We start from the raw sequence: 21,639 nt of genomic DNA, 5'->3' as shown, positions 1-21,639 counted from the left end.
ATATTTAAAAAAATATTGCATCATAATCGTAGTAATGTAGATAACCAATTTTAAAATACCTACATCAATTGCATTCTAATACTTCCAATAATAGTAACATACTAAGAAATTCAATATCAAAACTTTACATAAAATAACAACATATATAACATACTTACAAAACTTTACCTATAATAACAACGTATAATAGTAACATACTCACAATATAATCAATCTACTTTAAAAAGCAACAACTTATACAAAATTCATATCAAAACTTTACATATAACAGCACACATAAATATTATAGCAACATGAGTAAGACAACAATATCATACTCACAATATAGTCAATCTCTTTTTAATAACAACATGCTTACACAATTTCATAGTAATAGTTATAGTTATATCAACAAAAAAAATAATTAAAAAAATATGTTTTTTTAGAAAATAATTTTTTTGTCCTTTTCAAAATAACATATTTTGACTCGTGAATTTTTTTTTGCCCCCCATTAAAAAATTATTATTGCCTCCTTTTCGAAAATTTTTTGAGTCCGCCCCTGCTTACAATTTTGTCAATATACTTTTAACAATAACACCTTATACGAATTCCATATCAAAACTTTACATGGCAACTTGCTAAAATAATAACATCATTATTATATAGTAGCAACAAACTTACAAAACAAAGTGCCTACTTTAAATAACAACAAACTTTAGATATAAACATACTTTACACATGAATCAGTTAAATAATTCACATAGAAAAAAATCTGAAAAAACTTTGAACACAAAACTTTCCCAACATCATCAACCCTTATATCATTAGGAGATTTAGAGTCAAAAGGTTTACATCAACATACACATAAACCTCACTACAATAAACCTACACTACTCTCACAATGAATCATGCATCCTAATCTACAACCATCTGAGAAAGAATTTCAACAAGAACGATTAACAGATAGAAACCCTAACTAATATGAACTGTGTGAACGAGACAGAAAGAAGCTCTGTGAAAAAATATTTGAGTAGTGAACCTGGAACAACTCATAACACCAATATATAGTCGAGTCAAAGATGACTCAAAGACTCGCGTACAAACCCATTTGTGAAATAACCAAATGACAACATGCACCCTTCAAATAAGCAACTAAACAAAAATACGCCCTCAACTTCAAAATTTTAGTTTGACAAAATATAAACCTTATTAATTTTAACACCACCTCTCAAACTAAGCATTTTGAAAACACAACTAATTTGAAAAAGGATCAAATAAACACAATTTTTCACACAAAATACCATGTTGAGAAGAAGAAAGAAATTTAGTTAAAATATCAGCAACCTGATTAGTAGAACTAATCTTAACCAATTTTATAACACTTTTTGAAAATTTGTCTCTTATAAAGTAAACATCTATTTCAAAATGCTTTGTCTTATCATGAAAAAGAGGGTTAAGAGCAATTTTAATTGCTGACTCATTATCACAAAAAATGCTCATAGGAACCATATTTTTTAATCTTATATCACACAACACTTTCAAAACCCATATTAAATCACATGAAAGAGTTCCAAGAGCTCTGTATTCAGACTCAGTAGAAGATCGAGAAATTGTGGAATGTTTTTACTTCTCCATGAAATTGGAGAACTACCAAAATAAACAACATAACCACTAACCAATTTCCAAGAAAACAATCTTTTAGCCCTATCTGCATCTGAAAAACCCCTCAGATGAAGAGAATCAGACCCATACTTAGCATATGAAACACCCATTCCAGGATTATGTTTAAGATACCTGAACAACCTCAAAGCAATTTGCAAATGACACTTGCTAGGCTTATGCATATATTGACTTAATACCTGGACAGAATAAACAATATCTGGTTTGGTAATAGTCAAATAGATAAGCTTTCCAATAAGTTTCTGAAACTCTTTAACATTTTCAAGCAAAACACTATTATGATCATTGACAACAAAATTTAACTCAAGAGGGGTCTTTACAGGTTTACACCCTAACATTTCAAACTCATGATGTAACTCCAAGCAATATTTTCTTTGAGACAAACAAACCCCATTAGGAACTTCTACAACTTTTATATCTAACAAATATTTTAGTTTTCATAACTATTTTATAAGAAAATGAGTTTTAAGAAAATATTTTATTTTATTAATTTCAACTTCACTATTACTAGTAATTATAATATCATCAAAATATACTAACAAAATAACTACTGAATCTCTAACACTTTTAACAAACATAGAATAATCATTAAGACTTTGTTTAAAACCAAAAGTTATCAAAGAATCACTTAATTTTTCATTCCACTTTCGTGGAGCCCACTTTAAACCATATAGAGATTTTAACAATTTCTAACTCTATTATCATTTTCAGTATGATATCCTGGAGGCAATATCATATACACATCTTCTTCTAAAGAACTATAAAAAAACACATTATTAACATCAAATTGATAAAGATTCCATCCAAAATTAACAACAATAGTAATAATAACACGAATTGTTACAATTTTGGCTATAGGACTAAAGGTCTCCTCATAGTCAACCCCTTCCCTTTGATTGCAGCCTTTAGCTACAAGACGGGCTTTATATCTATCTATTTTCCCATTATCTTTCTATTTTATTTTGTAAATCCAATGACAACCAATGGGTTTTTTTATTTTTTGGTTGATTTGCTATAATCCAAGTATTATTCCTATATAAAGCCTCCATTTCTTGATTTATAGCCTCAACCCATTCAAGATTAAGAGAAGCTTCATAATAAGATTGTGGTTCTAAAGATTTATCCAGATTATAAACAAAACATTTAGACTCATTATAAAAAGAAGAATAGTTAAGCATTTTTTCAATTCCCTACTTGTATTTCCCTTCTATGACATAATCACTAAATTTAGTAGGAAGACGAAATTCTCTCCTAGTGCGTGTGAGACCAATCGACTGAGAATCAAGGGACTCAGAATTAGACTGAATAGGTTCCTCAGCCATATCAACAATATCAGTACCAGACCCAACAGACAGAGGCACAAAGGACTCCCCTAAACCAAAGGTAGTATTTGAACTATCTTGTGCAACATTTGTTCTATTCAGCTTATGAGGTGAACTAGTACCATATGATTGATGATCCAATCTCTGATTATTATTAAATTCATCAAAACAAGATTCAGATTGAGTGGGCTCATCATAGGAAAAAGGATCATCCTCACAAGAGTTTTTCATTAGTCTTACCTAAAATAGAAATTTGCATTTTGAATGGAAACACAGACTCATAAAATTTTATATCCCTGGAAACAAAGATAGAATTTGAGTCAAGACTTAACACTTTATAACCTTTCTTTTCCAAAGAATATCCCAAAAAAAACATATTTTCCAGCTCTAGTAGAAAATTTATCAGTATTATTAAATTTGTAGAAAAACACAAACATCCAAAAACATGAAGATTATCAAAGTTGGGACACCTTTTATAAACCAATTCATAAGGAGATAAACCACTTAACACAGAGGAAGGAGTCCTGTTGATGAGAAAGACAGAAGTAAGAATAGCATATCCCCAGTATTTTAAAGGAATTCCTGACTAGAATATGAGAGATCTAGCTACATTTAAAATATACCTATGTTTTCTCTCCACAACACCATTCTGTTGTGGAGTGTAAACACAAGATGTTTGATGAACAACTCCATTGTCTTCATTAAAAACTTTTACACGAGAATTTAAAAATTCAGTTCCATTATCAGATCTTATAGTTTTAATATTAACTTGAAATTGATTTTTTAACTTCTTGAAAAAAGTGACATAACATTGATAAACTTCATCTTTAGACTTAAGAAGAAAAAACCATGTAGCTCTTATGAAGTTATCAACAACAATCAAGAAAAACCTGAAACCTCCAACAGACTCTATTCGATATGGTCCCCCCATGTCTAGGTGAATAACCTCTCATAAAGACTTAGTGACATGTTGACTATTGTGAAAAGAAACCCTAGTCTGTTTTGCTTTATAACACACATCACGAGGAGGTAACGGCACATTACTAAATTTAAGTTTATTTTTAAGCACATTTAAAGCCTGATCAGCAGGATGACCAAGCCTGTTATGCCAGGTAAACATGGAAATACAACAAGAAGTTCTAGGCATGGAGGACTTATTACTTGATATAGTGGGATCAAGACAATAAAGCCCCCCAAATTGATTACCAGTCTCCATCGTCCCCTTGAACTGTGAATCCTGAACATAACAGTTGTGCTCATTAAAAACAACTTAACACTTATTATCTTTGCACATCTTGTGAACAGACAATAGGTTTATATTGAAATCAGGGACAACAAAGACATCAAACAAAGTTAAGGAGTTAGACAAATTTAAATTCCCAATTTTTGTTAATTTGTGCATAAGACCAATTTGAGTGACTAACTCTCAAATTTAATTTTGAAACATCAACTGAATCATGAAGTAATGACTCAGAAGTAATAATGTGTTGACTAGCTCCTAAGTCAACAACCCGTTTCGAAATATTGGAATTAGAAAAGAATTACATGAAATACCTTCCATGTTGGCATTAACAGACGACTCATGCAATCCTTGTTTATTGTCACCAATGAGACTAAAAAACTTAGCATATTGCATACTTGTAAGATAATGATAATTAGAAGCTCTAGAACCGAAGACTCAGGTTTAAGATCAGAATGACTATTACCAGAAAATCCTTTTGATTGATTATTATACTCAGGCCTTGGTTTATAATCTTTGGGATATCCAATTATTTTGAAACACTTTTCTATAGAATGACCCTTTAAACCACAATTCTTACATTGAGGAACCAGGCCCTTAGATTTAGTTTTCTTTTGATCAATAAACTTAGACACAAAAGCTGAAGAAGTGTTCTTATTGTTAGATCTTAATAGATTTGGCCGATGTTTTTTATTAGACTCTTCACGAGACACCAAAGAGAAGGCAGTTTTAACAGATGGAATAGGATCCATTAATAAAATGCGACTTTTAACTAGATTGTAGAACTCATCTAAGCCATTTAAAAACTGCATTAGCTTCATTAATTTTGAATGACTTATAACTAGCAGAAGCTTCACAGGTGCAATCAGTTATGTTAGTTAAGCCATCAAATTCATTCCAATAAGAATCCAGTTTATTAAAGTAATATGACAACAATAAATTGCCCTGGATAAAAGTGTTAATTTTCTAATGTACATTAAAAATGATAGACCCATTAGCTTTGTGATAAGTTTCAAACAACTCTACCCAGACTTCTTGAGCACTCTCAGAACAAGCATGATTAGCATATATATTTTTAGAAATGGACCCAAGAATCCACGAATTGGTAACAACATTAGCTCGTTCCCATTTGGATGCTTTAACAGGATCATTAACATGTTTGGTCATAGTTCCATCAGTAAAACCGAGTTTGTTTCGAGCTTTTAAAGCTCAAATCATGGAACTACGCCAAACTCTGTAATTCTCGGTTCCTAATAGTTTGAAGTTAATAACACTAGGAAGTGCATTATTAGAAGGATGCACATACAGAGGATCATCTATATTAACAACAAAATCATTTTTACTACCATTAGAAGACTCGTCAGTTGGATCAGCCATAACAACAACTAATCAAACAAATTATGAAAGAAAAACATAGATAACTGCAATGATTAAGTCCATATGATATCCACACTATGTTGGGATCCAAGACCATCAAAAATAGATAAAACAAATCAGCAATAAAATAGTAACGGATCCCCCACAACTATACTAAGAATGAGATGTAGAAGGGAACAAGATACTCTTACAGAGGTTCGATTAGACACCTTGAAGAACATTTAATTTTTACAGATCAACTCTCGTTATTATGTTCCCTCTAGAGTTAAACGATGACAAAATCCGTTCTCTAGAGAGTTATTTCAAAACATAATCGAGATTAATCGATCAAGAAGAGATCCACTGTGATTCACCAAAGAAAACACAAACTTAGTCTAATAATCTATTAGAAGCTTCATAGAATCTGAAAAAAGAAACACAAAGGCACACAGTAACCGAGATCTTAACTGAATAAGAAACAAGAAGGAAGATTCGACTTCGGGTTTTGAAAAACGAAAACCCTAGATTGGAATCAACGTTTGACCTTATCAGATTCAGACAAATATTTAGAGTTTATTAAACAAAACTCCAAACAAATAAGATGAGAAAGAACACGGACGATTAAAAAAACGGAAGGAATAAAAAGACATGTACCTCTTCAAAGAGATGCCGATAACCAGAAACGCAAATTAAAACACGAAGCTCTGATACCATGAAAAAACTTTGAATACAATACTTTCCCAAAATCATCAAACCCTTATATCATTAGAAGATTAAGAGTTAGAAGGTTTACATCAACATACACAGAAACCTCACTATAATAAACCTACATTACTCTCATAATGAATCACAGATCCTAATCTACAACAATCTGAGAAAGAATTTCAACAAGAACGATTAAAACATAGAAACCCTAACTAGTATGAACTATGTGAGCAAGAGAGATAGAAGCTCTGTGAAAAAAATATATCAGTAGTGAGCCTGGAACAACTCATAACACTAATATATAGCCGGGTCAAAGATGACCAATGTAACGACGTAAATTTTAAAACCAATTTTTCATTTTTGTAAACATAAAAAACATCGTTTAATATTTCAAATTCAAACAAGAACAATATTGTCACAACAAAATACATCCCAATGATCATAAAATAGTTTTTCCCCGACAATGTGTACGATCACGTCGGTGCCTTCGCACGGTCCTTGCTAGTACCTGAAACACATAACACAACAACTGTAAGCATAAATGCTTAGTGAGTTCCCCAAAATACAACTTATGCACATATGCCTTTCCAGGCCCTGACCTTCTGGTCCATGTGTCTCAGGGGACTTCCGTCCCGACTAGGTAAACCTTCCGGTCCTACCCACGTCAACCTTACGGTCCACATCACAACGCCTTCCGGCCCATAACATAATGCCTTCCGGCCCATATCAAGCATATCATACATGACACATATAACGATTAACTTATCACACATAATGCATATATCTCATATCATATTCGACATTCCGGTCACACAGTGAAACCCTTCCGGGTACAGTATAGTGAGAAGACTCACCTCGTGGAAAGTCTAAGATCTCGCGTCCTCGCTATCACCGAATCCCAACGATGACTCTACCTCGCCTAAAGATAAAAATATCATTTAATACTCAAAGACTTCCACCACTAAAACTTTACCCCTTATCATCATTCCTCAGAGGGTAAAGGACCATTTTACCCTTCCTTGACCTAAAGTCCTCATGTTGACCAAAACCCTAAAAGTCAACTCTGAGAGTACGCGGGGCGTACTGCTAGATGTACGCGGGGCGAACATCGCCAATCCCCTGGATCGGGGTCTCCACCCAGTACGCTGCGCGTACTGGAAGTTACGCCCAGCGTAACCATCAGAATCCAACACTCTTCATTTCTGGTCTTAATCGGTTAAGCCATTACTCCAACTTCTAGATCCGACACTTTTAGTGTGTCTAAACCCATAAAGTCGAGACCTTTAAGCCTTGGCATGGCTGTAAAGGATCCAACATCACATAACAACATTCTATTCCAACTCAAAGACCTAGATCTCATGCATGGTGCAATGTCCACGTCCAAGATGCCATTTTTATGAGTCTACAACTCCAATAGATCAGAAATATGAAGTATCTAAGCTTATGGAGGCCATTTGCACAAAAAGTCTCCACCTTTGGGACTTAAACCCTAGAAAATGATACTTTAAGCATACAACATGAAACAAGTGACAAGATCCAAACTTTTTACCTAATAATGAAGCTTTAACCCTTGCAAAGCTCAGATCTACACTTGAGCACCACTTCTAGCCTTTCCAATGAGCTCTTCTTCTCCTTTGGAACCTTGGAATGGCACCACCAAGCTTAGAATACACACACAAAGGCTTAAGAACGAAGGCACACACTATTTAGGGTTTCACTCTGAGGGATGGTGGTTGAGAAGTCCAGCCACACATTCCTTTTATAGCCCTCCAAAGAGATTAGGGTTTTTAGATCTAGGCAAGTTACGCCATGCGTAACCTTGGGTACGCCCAACGTACCTGAGGGGGAACGCGTCCAAATGAGGCGCGCGAGTACGCGCAGTGTACACCTTATACGCCCAGCGTACTCGCCTACCATGAAAACCCTAAATTAACAACTTAACCAAGATGCAAGGCCAAAAGAAGAATACCTGGATTTCGGGCTGTTACAATTTTCCGCCACTAGAATCAGACTTCGCCCCCGAAGTCTCATACTGAAAACAACTCTGGGTACTGATCCCGCATCTCAGACTCGGACTCCCATGTCAGCTCGGACCCCTTCCGATGTTGCCACTGCAGTTGTACCAGGGATACTTCCTTGTTCCTTAGAACCTTAACCTTCCGATCCCTGATCGCTACTGGTCTCTCCACATAGTTCAGGCCTGCATCCACCTGAATATCATGTAATGGCACCACTGCCGACTCGTCGGCAATGCATTTCCTCAACTGTGAGACGTGAAAGGTGTCATGGATCTGCCACAACTCAACAGGTAGATCCAACTGGTAGGCTACCCGGCCTACCCTAGCAATTACCCTGAAGGGTCCAATATACTGGGGTCCCAACTTGCCCCTCTTCCTGAATCGTATCACTCCTTTCCAAGGAGAGACCTTTAGGAGCACAAGGTCACCAACCTGGAGCTCGAGCTCGGACCGACGCCTGTCCGCATAACTCTTCTGGTGACACTGCGCGGTCAACAGCCTCTGCCTGACCTGCTAAATCTGCTCGGTCTTCTGGAGTACAATCTCCGTGCTACCCATCACCCGCTGTCCCACCTCTCCCCAGCAGATGGGGGTGCGACACCTCCGTCCATACAACAGCTCAAAGGGTGGCATACCAATGCTCGAATGATGGCTGTTGTTATGCGAAAACTCTGCTAAAGGTAGATAGGTGTCCCAACTCCCTCCAAAATCCAAAACACAAGCTCGGAGCATATCCTCCAACGTCTGAATCGTCCGCTCGCTCTGTCCATCCGTCTGCGGTACTGAAATGCAGTCTCGTACCCAACTCCTCATGAAACTTCTTCCAAAACCTGGAAGTAAAACACACATCCCGATTTGAAATAATCGACATCGGAACCCCATGCCGCGATACCACCTCCCTCACGTATAATTCCGCCAACTTCTCCGCAGAAGAGCTCTCGCTGATGGCTAGAAAATGAGCGCTCTTCGTCAATCTATCCACGATAACCCAAATCGCATCGACTCCCCTCCCAGTCCGCGGCAATTTGGTGATAAAATCCATGGTAATCTGTTCCCACTTCCATTCGGGAATCTCTAGCGGCTGCAATTTACCGTGCGGACGCTGGTGTTCGGCCTTAACCTGACGACAAGTCAGGCATCTCTCAACAAACCATGCAACATCCCTTTTCATACAGGGCCACCGATACTCCTTCCTTTGGTCCAAATACATTTTCCTAGCCTCGGGATGAATAGAGAATTTCGATCGATGCGCTTCCTCCATCAAAATAGTACGCATACCGCCCACAAACAGTACCCAAATCTGACCCTAAAAAGTTATAAGCCCTCGACCATCCGTAACGAATTCTGATACCTGACCTACAACTCGCTCCCCCTTCTGATTTTCTGGTTTCGCAGCCTCAGTCTGAGCTCCTCAAATGGTATCCAAAATCAGGGTCATCACCGTCAACCTCATACAAATATCTCAGATCGGGGCGCTTTCCGCCCTACGACTCAACGCATCGGCCACCACATTAGCTTTGCCCAGGTGGTACAGGATCTCACAATCGTAACCCTTCACCACGTCCAACCATCTCCTCTGTCGCATATTCAGATTTTGGCTGATCCATCAAGTACTTCAGACTTTTGTGGTCCGTGTAGATGGTACACCGAACCCCATAAAGATTATGCCGCCAGATCTTGAGGGCAAACACCACACCCCTCAATTCCAGGTCGTGGTTGGGATATCTCGACTCATGAGGCTTCAACTGCCTCGAAGCATACGCTATCACATGTCCCCTCTGCATAAGCACCGCCCCTAAACCCGATATAGATGCATCACAGTACACCACAAAATCATCCATCCCTTCCGGAAGTGAAAGCACCGGGGCCTCGCACAATTTCTAATGAAGGGTCTCGAATGAGGACTGCTGCTCTGGTCCCCACGAAAATGAAACACCCTTCCGGGTCATCCTAGTAAGTGGCACGGCAATCTTGGAGAAATCCTTGATAAACCTTCGATAATAGCCGGCCAATCCCAGAAAACTCCTGATCTCAGTGGGTGACTCGGCACCTCCCATTTCAACACCGCCTCAATCTTGGCCAGGTCGACCAATATCGCTTTCTGATTAACAAGGTGCCCAAGGAACTGGATCTCTCGTAACCAGAAATCACACTTGGAGAATTTGGCATACAGCCTCTCCGATCTCAATACCCTAAGAATTTCCCTCAAATATTCCTCATGCTACTCCCTGGACCTCGAATACACCAAAATATCATCAATAAATACGATCACCAATTGATCCAGCATCGGCCTGCACACCCGGCTCATAAGATCCATGAACGCATCCGGGGCATTGGTGAGCCCAAAAGGCATCACCACAAACTCATAATGTCCATAATGTGTTCTGAATGCAGTCTTCTGAATATCTTCATCCCGAACCCTCATCTGATGATAACCCGACCTCAAGTCTATCTTGGAGAACCAAGATGCCCCCTGCAACTGATCGAACAGATCGTCGATCCTAGGCAACGGATACCGATTCTTAACCGTCAACTTGTTCAACTCCCGGTAATCGATACACATCCGGTGTGAACCATCCTTTTTCTTGACAAACAAAATCGGTGCTCCCCAAGGTGAGCTACTTGGTCGAATAAACCCTTTCCCCAACAGCTCCTGAAGCTGTGAGGATAACTCCTGCATTTCCGGTGGAGCGAGACGATAAGGCACCTTGGCGATGGGCATCGCTCCCGGAACCAAATCGATACGGAACTCCACTTGCCTTTCCAGAGGCACACCTGGTAACTCTTCGGGGAACACATCTAAAAACTCGCATACTACAGGAATGTCGTCAACCAAATTGGGCCTCCCCGCGGCCACTCGAGTATCCATCACGTAGGCTATGAATCCATTGCAGCCCTGCTGCAAACTCTGCCTCGCCCTGGCAGCCGAACAAAACGCCGACCCACACTGGGTCCCCTCGCTATACACTGTAAGCACTCCCCCACTAGGGTCTCGAATAGTCACCAACTGTCTCTCGCAGTCAATGACTGCCACAAACTTACTCAACCAGTCCATGCCCACGATGACGCAGATGTTCCCCATCGCTATAGGAACCAAGTCTATAGGTAACTTGATCCCAAAAATCTCGAGCACACATGCTCGAATCACATCAGTGGCGTATACCGCTTTCTCATCTGCTATAGAAACTCGCAGGGGTTGACTCATCACCTCCCGATCAATACCGATGTGCTGGCTAAAAGCCAACGATACAAAAGACCGACTCGCACCCGAGTCAAATAATACCAAAGCAGGTACAGAGTTCACAAGAAAAGTACCTACGCATATCATAATATAAGCACAATATCTTAGCATAAAAGTAAATACACTAAAGAATACATACCATCTATGACATCAGGCGCCGCGCGGACCTCCTCCGCAGTCAACTGAAAAGCTCTCCCACGAGCCTTCGGAGCCTCAGCTTTCACCGGCCGAGTCTCGGTAACCCTAGTAGCAGGCGTAGATCCCTGGCGAAGCTGGGGGCACTCGGCCTTCCGATGGCTGGTCTGGTTGCAATGAAAGCAAACCATGAATCCCTTGGGGCAATCCCTAGCAATGTGCCCCTCCTTGCCACACTTGTAGCAAGCACCCGATCGACATGCCCCCTCATGACCCTTGCCGCACTTTCCACAAGTGCGGACCTTCTGACCTCTCGACCTCGAATCGGCGGACTTGGTCCGCTTGGCTGCCGGCAGGGACTGAGCCGGCCGCCGATCCACCCGTTGAGACTTGGCCTCCTCCCTGGCCTAGGTCTCCAACTCGATCTCACGCTTCTTGGCATTCGCCTGGAGCTCAGCAAAAGTCTGGTATGATGAGTTCGATACGAACTCCCGGATATCCCTCCTCAGCACACCCAAATACCAGCTCATCCGAGCCTGCTCCGTGGACACCTGCTCAGGGTAAAACATCGCCCTGTCATGAAACTTTCGAGTGATCACCGTGACAGAATCATTACCCTGCTTGAGGGTCAAGAACTCCTGAACCAACCATTCCCTCTCCACTAGGGGAACATACTTGTCTCTGAACATAGCAGTAAACCTCTCCCAAGTCACAGCTGAAACCTCCGCCAGAGTGAAATTTGCCGTCACGAACTTCCACCAATCCTTTGCTCCCAGGCGGAGCTGGTTCAAAGCGAACCGTACCCTCAGATGCTCCGGACATGAACAAGTATAGAAGCATCCCTCGATATCAGCAATCCATCTCATCGCAGCGATCGGATCCTGTGCCCCATCAAACTCGGGTGGCTTCGTGTTGCTGAACTCCCAGAACAGCAACGAGTCACCTCCCTGTGGTCTGGCAGCGGCCACAGCTGCGGTAGTTGCAGCGGCTGCGGCCTTAGTCACCACAGCGTACCGCTCATCAAAACTCTCCATCGTAGTGGTCTTAATAGACCCAAACATCTCTGGAATCACAGCTCGGATCGTTGTAGCCACCTCCGTGTGAATCATCTGACGAAGCTCCTCGTTACTCACACTGCTCGTACCAGGTCTGTGGTGTGGTCCAACCATGATGCCTCTGAAATACAACATAGAAATATCAGAGACTCTATCGAGCATAATCGCACTCGATAACGCAACCCTACTCAGTCTCCGATACCCAGGTATTCTTACTTGGGTTGCCCAATGACCCGGTGTCTTCAGTAGTACGGGCCCAATACTACCAACTACACCGCATCAGCATTCACCCCAAGTCCTCCTCCCCAAACCCCAGATCATGAGTACTCTATTCTTTCCATGCACTAGCTACCCACTCGCTCTCAAAGCACCTCATAGCAGCAGATTTTCCTAGACTAAGGCATCACAAATCAGGCCACTCTAGTCCTAATATGAATACCTAGTCTACTAGCATGCGTATCATATCATATCATATCTCATAACACATATTGTAAGAGTATTTTGGGGATTTTACCGTTCGGGCGCTGGCTGACCGTACACACTTCTTCTTTGGTTGTTTCAAAATCTCTTATCAAATTTTTATTGTTTTTATTAATTAAAAATTTCTCAAATCCCCGGTTTGAGTTCAGTTACGCCCGAAGGTGTATCCGGATCCCTCAAACCAAGGCTCTGATACCAACTTGTAACGACGTAAATTTTAAAACCAATTTTTCATTTTTGTAAACATCAAAAACATCGTTTAATATTTCAAATTCAAACAAGAACAATATTGTCACAACAAAATACATCCCAATGATCATAAAATAGTTTTTCCCTGACAATGTGTACGATCACGCCGGCACCTTCCCACGGTCCTCGCTAGTACCTGAAACACATAACACAACAACTGTAAGCATAAATGCTTAGTGAGTTCCCCAAAATACAACTTACGCACATATGCCTTTCCAGGCCCTGACCTTCCGGTCCATGTGTCTCAGGGGACTTCCGTCCCGACTAGGTAAACCTTCCGGTCCTACCCACGTCAACCTTACGGTCCACATCACAACGCCTTCCGGCCCATAACATATTGGCCTTCCGGCCCATAACATAATGCCTTCCGGCCCATATCAAGCATATCATACATGGCACATATAACGATTAACTTATCACACAGAATGCATATATCTCATATCATATTCGACCTTCTGGTCACACAGTCAAACCATTCCGGGTACAGTATAGTGAGAAGACTCACCTCGTGGAAAGTCTAAGATCTCGTGTCCTCGCTATCACCGAATCCCAACGACGACTCTACCTCGCCTAAACATAAAAATATCATTTAATACTCAAAGACTTCCACCACTAAAACTTTACCCCTTATCATCATTCCTCAGAGGGTAAAAGACCATTTTACCCTTCCTTGACCTAAAGTCCTCATGTTGACCAAAACCCTAAAAGTCAACAAAAGTCAACTCTGAGAGTACGCGGGGCGTACTGCTAGATGTACGCGGGGCGTACTGCTAGATGTACGCGGGGCGTACATCGCCAATCCCCTGGATCGGGGTCTCCACCCAGTACGATGCGCGTACTGGAAGTTACGCCCAGCGTAACCATCAGAATCCAACACTCTTCATTTCTGGTCTTAATCGGTTAAGCCATTACTCCAACTTCTAGATCCGACTCTTTTAGTGTGTCTAAACCCATAAAGTCGAGACCTTTAAGCCTTGGCATGGCTGTAAAGGATCCAACATCACATAACAACATTATATTCCAACTCAAGGACCTAGATCTCATGCATGGTGCAATGTCTACGTCCAAGATGCCATTTTTATGAGTCTACAACTCCAATAGATCAGAAATATGAAGTATCTAAGCTTATGGAGGCCATTTGCACAAAAAGTCTCCACCTTTGGGACTTAAACCCTAGAAAATGATACTTTAAGCATACAACATGAAACAAGTGACAAGATCCAAACTTTTTACCTGATAATGAAGCTTTAACCCTTGCAAAGCTCAGATCTACACTTGAGCACCACTTCTAGCCTTTCCAACGTGCTCTTCTTCTCCTTTGCAACCTTGGAATGGCACCACCAAGCTTAGAATACACACACAAAGGCTTAAGAACGAAGGCACACACTATTTAGGGTTTCACTCTGAGGGATGGTGGTTGAGAAGTCCAGCCACACATTCCTTTTATAGCCCTCCAAAGAGATTACGGTTTTTAGATCTGGGCAAGTTACGCCATGCGTAACCTTGGGTACGCCCAGCGTACCTGAGGGGGAACGCGTCCAAATGAGGCGCGCGAGTACGCGCAGCGTACACCTTGTACGCCCAGCGTACTCGCCTACCATGAAAACCCTAAATTAACAACTTAACCAAGATGCAAGGCCAAAAGAAGAATACCTGGATTTCGGGCTGTTACACCCGAAGACCCGCATACAAACCCATCTGTGAAATAACCTAAGGACAACCTGTATTGTACCCTTCAAACAAGCAACTAAACAAAAATACACCCTCAACTTCAAAATGTTAGTTTGACAAAATATAAACCTTATTAATTTTAACAAAATCGTTACTTACCCCAGCACTTTCTAATCCATAGTTAAGAGTAGGTGTGACAATTCTCGACCCGACCCGTAACCCGACACCGACCCAACCCGAAAATAGATGGGTTTAGGTTGAGATTTTTGACTTGCCAACCTGTCAACACGCCAATCCACCAACCTGTTTATTTCATAGGTTAGGTTGGGTTGGGTTATCTGTTTCGGTTCGCGGATCAACCCGCCAACCCGTATATATATATATATATATATATATATATATATATATATATATATATATATATAAAGAAAATGATATTTAATTATTAATGAAATTTGATTTCCATCCATATTTCTAATATTTCGTATAATTGTATTCCTTTTGTATTCGTAAGTGACTAATCTGCATTTGCAGTTCATTAATCAGAAAAAGGAATAATACATGTCGTTATTTTTACGAGTCACGAACGAAGAACACATTCACTTTCTATGAATCTCTTCATTTTTTATTTTTATTTGGATGTTATCCATGGGCGACACAACCATTTTGGTGCCTCAAAGCGAGCCAAAAATTTGGAACCCTTTGGTCTTTTCTATACTCGAAAGATGAATATGTCGCAAAAATCAAAATCGATAGAAGAATGCAATGACATTTTAGTTTCATGAATACACCGATCATTGATTTATTCTTCCGCTTCATTTAATTTGTGGTTACCGGATTATATTTTTTAAATAACTAAACTTTTGGACTTTGGAGAATATGGGACCTAAGCCCTTGCTTAAAAAAACTCAACAATAGAGTCGGCCCTGATGTTATCGAATTTATGAATTTATGTTGAAAACCTTTTTTCATGTTAATTACTTTAATCATTTTCTGAATTTATGTTGAAAAAATATCATTTTTTAAAATGTGTTGCTTATTTATTAAACGAGTTATATGGGTTGGGTTTGACCCATCAACTTGTGAACTCGCGAACCCATATACTTAAACGAGTTATATGGGTTGGGTTGGGTTGGGTTACGGTTTCCAACCCACCAACCTGTGACCAGCCAACCCGTCAACCCATATATTATATGGGTTGGATTAAGTTTATATTTTCTGACCCGTCAACCCATCAACCCGAATCAAACTCAATTGTCAGGCCTAATTAAGAGATCCAAAGCCTTCCTTATAGTGAATTTTCTTTAACACTTTCACATCACTTGAATTTCCCCAACTTCCATCTTATAAAAAAAATTCAAAACAAAACAAAATGATTACTGGAATTTCAAAAGTGTTAAACGTATATAAATAATATTGATTAGATTTCGTACTTCTTGATATTGTTTATGAGAATAAGAGGTAATGCATGTCATCTGTTTTACTTTATTACTAGTATATTTACTTGATCAATTCTTCTATTTTTCCATCCAAAACAAATCGTTGATGGGTTTTTTCAAGTAGCTACAAAATAGTCGAGTTAGGATTTCTCCTTGCCATAACCACATCATGAGCCTTAAAGTACTTTTCAACCCATATTTTCGTTAACTATATCTCTTCCCACAACATAAGTTTCTTTCAAGTTGAGGCTCATCGACGGTGTCATGCTAAAAATATCATGCAAAATAAAAAAGATTACAAGGCATTTTTAAAAATTATAAATAACTTAACTAAACATAGTACATGAAGTGTCCTATATATGTGTTGATTAGAATGATTTGGAACCTTAGGCCAAGAAGGATAATGAGGTGATGCGAAATATATGATCTCATTGCAGAGAACTTAATTAACGATTGATGAGTTTTTGATTACCTTGAATTATTTCCCATGCTCATAAAAAACAAGTGGTAGATGTCTATTATCATTTATTTACTTGATAATGGATATTCTAGTTTCTTCCTTCCTGGTGACTTTTTTTGTTGGGTTATATTCATTATATAGTAATTAGAAAATAAAAAAGATGCTCAATACGAAGACAGTTAAATAAAGGGATAATAATTTAAAAGAGTAATGAATTTTAAATTTTGTTCATATTTAATCACTTGATTTTCGTTTGATTTACGTATGGATTATTTGAAATTACTCTACATGTATGACCGGTTACAGCTAGTCAATATGGATAAAATGTGAACAATTACAAATAATTTATTGGTAAATCAAGCATCAAAAAAATTTAATGACTAAATATGAAGTAAATTAAAATTTTGTTTCAAGTAAATATTTCATAAATAAATCATTTTACCTTGGTAAATAGTAATGTTATGTTCTCCGTTTTGAGATTTTTTAATAAATTTAATTATATTATTTTTATTGTTGTAGGGTTTAATTTTTAAGATTTAAAAATCATATTTGCTTTTACCACAAGATTTAAGGGCTACAGAAGACATATATTGCCGCTAAAGGTATCAAGCATGGTTGTGAAGATTCCAATCTGGATCTTAATATCTTACGATTTTATGATCTTAAAAGCCAATAACAACCCCGATCTCACTATGATCTATTTGAAGTAAGATTTATAATTGGATCTTAGGATCCTAACTAGGATCTTAAGATCTTAATACGATCTGATCCCATCTCTATAGTTTTATCATATATTTGACCCTAGAAAATAATTATAATCAACTTGAAATCGAGCATTTCAAGTTAGAAAATCCTTATAGACCATTACCACTTCATCTCAAAATGAGAAAATTACACTCATTATACTACATTTGTAATCTTAGGGCTTTGGTTGTAGATCATAACAATATTTTTCTTTTTGTAATTAAGATGTTTTCTTCCTGATTTTAAGGTTTACAACAACAAAAATTATAATTCACGTGTAAAAAGTCAAAGCTGACTCCATATTGACGTCTTAATTGACGTCAAGTTATAATGTATACTACACACCAAGACCTTATAAGCAAATTTTAATATATGTTCATTTTCGTGGGATCTTCTGATCTCGATCCAATCATATGATTACGATCTTACAACACATAAAATGATATTGGGTAACATCTCGATCTTATCAACCTTGGTATCAAGAGCTACCGCAATTACGTTTAGTGGTGACATGTGACAACTAATATTTCATTGATAATGCTTTGTTAGAACTCTTACATTCGTATATCTCTTGATATAGCTTGAAACAAATGTTTTGTATATAATGCGCACAAACATTGTTGCGTTCACAACACTTCGTCGTAAATAATATAACAATTTGTAATACATGAGTTATTGTAATATGTGGTTGGATAAATTATGTCCAATTATTACCTATAAAATTGTAACTATAAAGAAAGATATACAAAAAGGGAATGAATAAAGAAACTCTAATTAAAAGTTTATCTAGTGGACTAGGATTAAAGTCATGAATTAGAACATGGTTATATGGTAACTATTCTTTTCCTTAATACTCCTTACAAACACAATACAAAACAAAAGTAATGACTAAAATTCTAATTATTAATCTAAGTAATTGCTACTAATAAACAAAATAAACTAAGGGGTGATTACAAAAAGGGATAATTACTTGAAATGGTAACGAACTTTTAGTTTTGTTCATATTTAGTCATTGAACTTTTTTTCATGCTAGATTTTCCTATGAATTATTTAAAATTATTCATATTTTACCTTTATGACCGGTTGTAAGGGTAAAATGTGAAGAATATCTAATAATCAGTATAAATCAAGCATGAAAAAAAAAACACATTAAATAACTAAATAAAAAAAAAATTTAAAATTCATTACTCTTTCAAATCATTCTACCTTAAATGAATTAAACAACTTACATAACACACATCATGTACAAACCTATGTGAACCTCGACCAAGATCCCAACCCCCACTGTCACCTTTATGGCATCGAGCAACATCAACCATTCTTTATATGAAGACTACTGTAAAATAATAACCTATTAATGGTAATGTTTTTAAAAAACTATAAGTGATGCGCATGAAATCAACATAAGAATGGTATGTGTGTTGGTCATTAGAAATAATAGTTAAAGCGACCATATAATACCATCAATCATATTCGTCATTAGTGTATACAATATCATCATTGTTATCATTATTTAATTCTTTTTTTTTTTTCATATGAACGGTATGTATCATTGCATTATCCTCATCATTAATAAATAATTCTTCATCCACACACATAGGAATCACTAAACTCAACAACCACACTTGACTAATATACTTTGACTAATATACTTCACATAAAGTCGTCACAAAAGGAAAGTTAAATAGATTCTTGCCTAGTTGTATCAGTTGTTGTTCCTCATGTGAGATCAAAGGTAAGTTAAATAGATTCTTGCCTAGTTGTATCAGTTGTTGTTCTACCTCATGTGAGATCAAAGGTTTAAGTCCCTTCCATGAGATATCTGGTATTAGGAGTAGTTTAGTATATTAGATTTTCCGTTCAATAAAAAAAATCTAATTCGATAACCGACTTATAGTTAGACGGGTAAGTAGGGATGAGATGTAAAACCGGAAAACCGGACCGGAACCGGAATATATAGAACCAGTTCCGGTTTCGGGTTTAAAAAATGGTTTTATTCGGGTTCCGGGTAATCCGGGTTTGGATCCATCGGGTCCAGGCAAAACGGGTCTAAGAACCGAAACCGATGTTAGGAACCAGTGTTAGGAACCGGAACCACTTTTACGGGTCGGAACCGGTTTTTGTAAAACGTTTAAAACATGTATATCTCATTCGTTTCAAGTTGGATTGACATACGGTTTTTTCCAACATGTAGTTTAGAGGTTGTACATGATTTTAGACTATAAGTTTGTCATTTTTAGTTTTATATTCATTGACTTACAGTCCCCCAAAGTTGAGATATCAAAGCTGTAAGTTTTTTGTGCTTTTAGCTTTTTTGTATTCTGTGAATGTTTTTAAAACATGCAGATCTAATTCGTTTAATGTTGGATTGACATGCGGTTTTTTTCCAAATTGTAGTTTAGAGTTTACACATGATTTTAGACTGTAATTTTGTCATTTTTTGTTTAATATTCAAGGACTTACAGTCTCCCAAAGTCGGGGTATCAAAGCTGAACATTTTCAAATTTTCAGCTATTTATTTTTGTACTTTGAATTTTGTGAAAATATTAACACATGAATATCTTATTCGTTTAAATTTGGATTGACATGTGGCTTTTTTCAGAGTGTAGTTTAGAGTTTGTAGTAGGTAAGTGTCTATATATATATATATATATATATATATATATATATATATATATATATATATATATATATATATATATATATATATATATATATATATCTTTAGTAACATTGAGCTTAGATGATCCTAAGTGTTTTTTTTTATTATAGTTTTTTTTATATTCAACTTCTTCCACAACCATCCAAAAAAATTTTAAAGAAGGATATTCAAGATATAACACTCGTTTTCTCTTTTGTGGCTCAAATGTATTGTTAAGTATCATACCATTCATGATTAATGTACCATTAGTGACTATTGCTAATACTAAAGTTATTGTTGATTGTGATTCCGCCAAGGTGTTAAACCGTTTACCATGGAAAAACTGAAACTGAGTAACCTTTTAAATATTTCAAATATGATCACTTACAGTTGATAATAAAATGGGAAATTGTTTTTTCTCAATACAATAATACTATTGTTTTGAGAAGATCATTGGAGATCACAATTGTGCTCTACAAACAAAACACCATTTATTATGGAATGTAAGAACATGCATTAAACGACCATATTTCAATTCCTTTAATTCAATAATACAATTAAGAGTAGAGAAATTAAATATTTTCCTACCTTTTCTTCCTACATATCTTCCTATCCATATGAAATGATGACATGTGTCATATTTTGATAAAATTAATTATATTTTTGGACACTTATCATCATTTCCGTTAGGTAGGAAGATAATTAGGAAGAAAAGTAGGAGGATATTTAATTTCTCTTAAGAGTATACATTTCCTAGACCATAGATGTTAAAAAATTATAGAATTTATATCCTTATAGTAATAATCGCTTCTTCTAATAAATGAAAGTACTGGAACTTTCACTATTTACATACACGAAACCTAAACACATAGCTTTCGACTACTCACTACAACTTTCGACTCAACATTGAGAACTTTGCACACAACTTTTTCTTCATCAAAGCTTCTAATACTTCGCGTAAGTTTTTGCCATGCTCCTATTGGCTCTTCGAGTATACGAGAATGTCATCGATAAACACTATTACAGATTTGTCTACGAAAGGTTTATAGACCCTATACATCAAATCCATAAATGTTGTTGAGCATTGGTTAGTCTGAACGACTTTACTAAAAACTCATAGTGTCCATATCTCGTTTTGAATGCAGTCTTCTCTATATCATACTCTCTCACCTTTAGTTGATGATATACTGACTTATGATCAATCTTCGAGAAATAGATCGCACC

The 21,639-nt window shown here is 37.4% G+C and overlaps 1 protein-coding gene across 1 annotated transcript; it reads right to left on the bottom strand.

Annotated features, from left to right (window-relative positions):
- Window positions 1-1,529: 1,529 nt before the first annotated feature.
- LOC145009937 (uncharacterized) lies at window positions 1,530-3,912 on the bottom strand. Its single transcript, XM_078968549.1, has 5 exons — window positions 3,605-3,912; window positions 3,427-3,505; window positions 2,854-3,221; window positions 2,344-2,417; window positions 1,530-2,077 (listed from the first exon to the last, which is right to left on the bottom strand). Exons 1-5 carry the CDS (start codon window positions 3,910-3,912, stop codon window positions 1,530-1,532), a joined length of 1,377 nt encoding a protein of 458 aa, XP_078824675.1.
- Between the last annotated feature and the right edge of the window lie 17,727 nt (window positions 3,913-21,639).

Source organism: Lactuca saligna, chromosome 8, assembly GCF_052625555.1.
Source record: "Lactuca saligna cultivar CGN05327 chromosome 8, ASM5262555v1, whole genome shotgun sequence".
Classification (NCBI taxonomy): domain Eukaryota; kingdom Viridiplantae; phylum Streptophyta; class Magnoliopsida; order Asterales; family Asteraceae; genus Lactuca; species Lactuca saligna.
This window is presented reverse-complemented; position numbering and strand designations above follow the sequence as displayed.

What these genes read in the sequence shown, in the direction of transcription:
- LOC145009937 (XM_078968549.1), bottom strand. Translation starts at nt 3,912, where the DNA reads ATGGGGGGACCATATCGAATAGAGTCTGTTGGAGGTTTCAGGTTTTTC. An exon ending in GTTGTGGAGAGAAAACATAG is followed by an intron (nt 3,506 to 3,604) that starts GTATATTTTAAA and finishes TCTCATCAACAG; the next exon opens with GACTCCTTCCTCTGTGTTAA. An exon ending in GTCATAGAAGGGAAATACAA is followed by an intron (nt 2,418 to 2,853) that starts GTAGGGAATTGA and finishes GTTTTTTTATAG; the next exon opens with TTCTTTAGAAGAAGATGTGT.